General features: G+C 37.0%; 1 protein-coding gene across 1 annotated transcript; it reads right to left on the minus strand.

Moving 5' to 3' along the window:
• Window positions 1–357: 357 nt before the first annotated feature.
• On the minus strand, window positions 358–3,791 carry LOC109800254 (cytochrome P450 84A1). The gene is made up of 2 exons (XM_020361027.3): window positions 2,816–3,791; window positions 358–1,291 (listed from the first exon to the last, which is right to left on the minus strand). Exons 1-2 carry the CDS (start codon window positions 3,704–3,706, stop codon window positions 668–670), a joined length of 1,515 nt encoding a protein of 504 aa, XP_020216616.1. The 5' UTR covers window positions 3,707–3,791; the 3' UTR covers window positions 358–667.
• Window positions 3,792–4,549: the final 758 nt, after the last annotated feature.

Below are 4,549 nucleotides of genomic sequence, written 5' to 3' on the forward strand. Positions count from 1 at the left end.
ATTCTTGCTATGTATAGGCACAGCAATTAAAATGCCCTTGCCATTGCGACATGCAAACGTACTCAATTAGAAATTTACGGCGCGGATTGCATTATCATTATATTTTCTTTCAGGACAACTCAACCTTGTGCGACGTTGATTTTTAGGACACTCGTTGTTCATTTCTGCTAGCTACATTTTTGGTTCACACTCCAAAGTCATCCACTTCATTCGCACCTCTAGAATCCACTTACTTCGAAAACAATACTACCGCTGCTAATTAAATACGTGATTTGATGTCAAATCCTCCTCTCACCAAAAATAAATTCACACACTGTCGCATCCAAGACAAAAATGAAACTAAATTTCTCACACTAATTATTATCAATGCCACCCACTCTTTTAATGGCCGATTCGCTATTATTTCAAAACATAGATAAGAATCAAAACGGAACTGGAGCAAAAAGAAACAAAATACATACATAAATGTTTCTCCACAAAAGCTCACATCAAGAACAGTTTTTTTTTTTTTTTTTTTTTCCAAATAGAGAGAACTAAATAGTAAATGCAGGCAGGCACATTTTTATTTTGTGTTTCCCTTTATGTTATTTATGATTATGTATAATTGGGGGATAAAAAGAAGAAGAAAAAAAGGGGTCGAAATGGAATTGTTGTTGTTTTAGTTGAATTAAAGGAGAGGGCATAGGAGGCGCTTGGTTGGCACGGCAACGAGGCGCGTGGCCCTTGGAGCGGTGAGGCCGAACACGTCAGCCATGTCCATCTCACTAGGTTTCATCCCATCTGGCAATTCCCACGTGAAGCAGTGGAGAAGGTGACCCACCGCCAACTCCAGCGCGTACAGCCCCAACTGCATTCCGGGGCAGGACCTCCGACCCGACCCGAATGGAATGAACTCGAAGTTGCTGCCTTTGAAATCTGCCACGCCCGGTTTCAGGAACCGCCCCGGTTTGAAACTTTCCGCTTCCTCCCAGCTGTTCTTGTCCCTCCCAATGGCCCACGCGTTTATCATCACGCGCGCCTTCTTCGGAACCAAATACCCGGCCACCGTCGCGTCCTCCGCCGTCTCGTGGAGGAGGAGCGGGATCGGCGGGTGGAGGCGGAGGGTCTCTTTGAGGGCGCATTTGAGGTACGTCAGTTTCTCGAAATCGGACTCTTCGACCCGACGGTCCAGGCCCACTACGTCCGCCAGCTCTTGTTGGACCCGCTTTAGCTCTTCTGGGCTTCTCATTAGCTCCGACATGGCCCATTCGATCGCTGACGCCACCGTTTCCGTGCCTCCGAACATTACGTCCTGTAATGTTAACGCACAATCATTAACAATAATATCAATCAATTTCTTATTTATTTAACCACCTTCTTACGGTACAAAAATATTCTATCGTTGAATTCTTCGCTTTCCAAATCAAATCTTAATTGAAAGTAAGAAAAAAAAAAAAAAAAATGGACGGAGAAATGACACCAACCCGAACCCACTATGAAGACGTTGGGATCGTCATTGCATGTTTGGTGGCTTATGTTCGCACCCCATTCCTATTCTCAACCTTATCGATTGCTTTTTTTCTTCATCTATAGTTAACCCCATATTCAGTATTCACAATAACTATAGTAAAATTGCATTCACTTTTTTAATTTCAGCACAAGTAATCATAATTGGTTTGGAGACATTTTTTTTAATAATATTTATTATTCCCTCTGCATAATATTTTTATTCTTATGTTTAATATTTTTCATTCCTTAAGAATCGTGTGTTAAATCTAAAATATTCTCATATAATATCTTATAATATTATAATATGTAGAGTAAGAAAAATTATGATTATAAAATAAGGATATTAATTGTCACATAACATAACGATATAAGTGAGAAAAAAAATTAATATCACTTAAAATATATAAAAAAAATTAAAACATAAAAATGATTATGGAGGGGGTATGTTTGTAAATGAATTCAACTCAGTTTGATAAGTAAAAAATGGACCACTTGAGTGTCGTAGAAATGATACCTTGATCTTTATTTAGTATTACGTGCTTATCTAATCGGAGAAAATTCTTGAATAGGAAATTTCTAACTTAGACATGTAAATCAAATTTTGACAAAAACAAACTTCGCATACAAAGAAATATATTATTAACATGACTGAGACACATGCAAATACTTATATAACTAGTAAATATTTCAGATGATATACATAGATATTTAAATTTAAATATATAATTAAGTATTTTTTTGGCTATAATTAAGTAATTTAAAAATATAAATTCAAAATTTTAAAATTAAAGTTAAAAAACAACATAAACCATCCTTTAAAGAAAATATACTAGAAATTTAAATTATTATATCTTAAAAATATATATACAACAAAAGTGAATATTTTTGTACATATTCACCGCAAGATCAAACGTGCTGACACTTTTTCTATGGTGAAGAACGAGAGAAATAATATAATAAGCTTGATTCTGGATATTTTTTTAAAAACACAGAGAAAACAAAATAAATATTAAATGTGAAACAAATAAAATTCTGAAAAGATTAATTCTACAGGCAATTTTTCTACATCATCCATAAATTAACTTCATAGATCTTAATCTTCTTGGATTAAAAAAGCTTGAAGCCTTTAACAATTAAAGTAGAAAAATATATATAATCGAAACACACATATAATTAAACTGAAAGGTATGGAATGATTGAGGTATAGTATTTGTTCGTGGTTTCTTTGTTACTCTTGATGATATAGTGAAACATGCGTAAAGGGTAGCTCGATGAAATATAATAGGGTTGATGAAAGAATAAGAAATATTTGAAAAGGAATCCATACCATAATGATAGCCTTGATGTTATCCTTAGTGAGTCTGATAGAGTTCTGCAAATCCTCGGATTCATTGTTCAACTTGGCCTCTTCGGAGTAAAACGCGAGCAACTCATCCACCATGTCCGTCTCTCCATCGTCTCTCTTATCGCTCTTCTGCACATGCTCGTCGATGATCTTATCAATGAAGCTATCGAGCGCGACACGTGCCCTAGCGAGACGCGCGTTCAGCCCCTGCGGGTCCACGCGCCCAAGAAAAGGAATGAAGTCTGCGATGTTAAACGCTCCGAAGAGCTTCGAGAACTCCTGCAATATCCCAATGAACTCGTCTTGCCCCTCCTGCGAGCTCGACCCGAACGCCGCGCGGTAGATAATGTTCTTGGTCAGGTTGAAAACCAGTTCCCCGATGTTGACTGGTTTTCCGGCGGAGGAGGCGACGGAGCGGACGGCGACGTCGACCTCCTCCCGGACGGAGCGCCAGGACTCGGCGCGCTTGCGGCTGAAGAGCTTGATGACGCAGAGTTTGCGCATCTGGCGCCAGAAGGGGCCGTAGTGGGCGAAGGCCATGTCGGCGCGGTCGTAGGTGAGGTAGCTGATGGCGATGGTGGCGGGGCGGTTGGAGAAGACGTTGTCTTGGACTTGGAGCACTTGGCGCGCGGCCTCGGGCTCCGAGATGGCGACCATGTGGAGGAAGCCCATGCGGAGGTGGAAAACGCCGCCGTATTGTTTTGCCAGCGTGGCGAGGCCCCGGTGGGTTAGTTGGTCCATGATTAGCATGTTTCCTATTATGGGTAACCCTTTTGGTCCTGGCGGATATGGGGCTTTTCCACGTCTTCCCAACACGAGTACCAGTGGTAGTGTTACCATCATCATCACTATAATGGTTTGGAGCCAATCCATCGTGTCTCTTACGTGGCTATATCGATTCTTATGAAGATCAAGAGTACAAATGTGGTTCTGGTTCCTAAGTTCAGGGGACTGTCATGGGGACTTATATATATACACACTTTCATCTTCTACCTCTTCCTAGATATTTTCCTTTTGCAAAACGTCGACGCTTTACTTAATTAAATTTCATACCAAACCCTACATGTTTTCATAAATATGTTACTCTAATAATTAATATCATGTACAAACACACATCATTTTTGCTTATAAGATTATTTTTATAATTTTCTTTTTATCTATTTATTAACTTTTTTTATATGTGTAAAATAATTTCAAATGGCACTTATTTTGAAATAGAAGGAATAATAGTTACTATATGATTAGATCAAAATTATTTTAAGGGTTTAACCTTATATAGGAAGATAATTTTATACAATTGTTCAATCATAATTTACCATAAATGATTATTGATATTTATAATAATTATATATCTAAAAATATTATATAAAATAATGATTTTTGATCGGTTGGTTGTGTAAATTTTTTTACAAGTGCATCACTCTTAAACTTAATTTTTTTAATTTATTAGTCACTTTGTTCCAAGAAGATTGCAGTTTAAGATTTTTACACATAAGGACAACAATAAATATATTATTTTTTATACAAGTTTACTAACATAGTCCATTTTTTTTTAATTTATAAATTCATTACTTTTAATTATGATAGTTAAATAATTTATGAAAGGATAAATTAAAAAAATATAATTAATGTATTACACTAATGCTGTAATCATTGTTGTAGAATGGGGTGAGAGTAATATTATTAAGAGCTATTAAATGTTTTAAGAGTCATTAA

The sequence above is a fragment of the Cajanus cajan genome, chromosome 11 (assembly GCF_000230855.2).
Source record: "Cajanus cajan strain Asha chromosome 11, NIPB_CcT2T_4, whole genome shotgun sequence".
Lineage (NCBI taxonomy): Eukaryota > Viridiplantae > Streptophyta > Magnoliopsida > Fabales > Fabaceae > Cajanus > Cajanus cajan.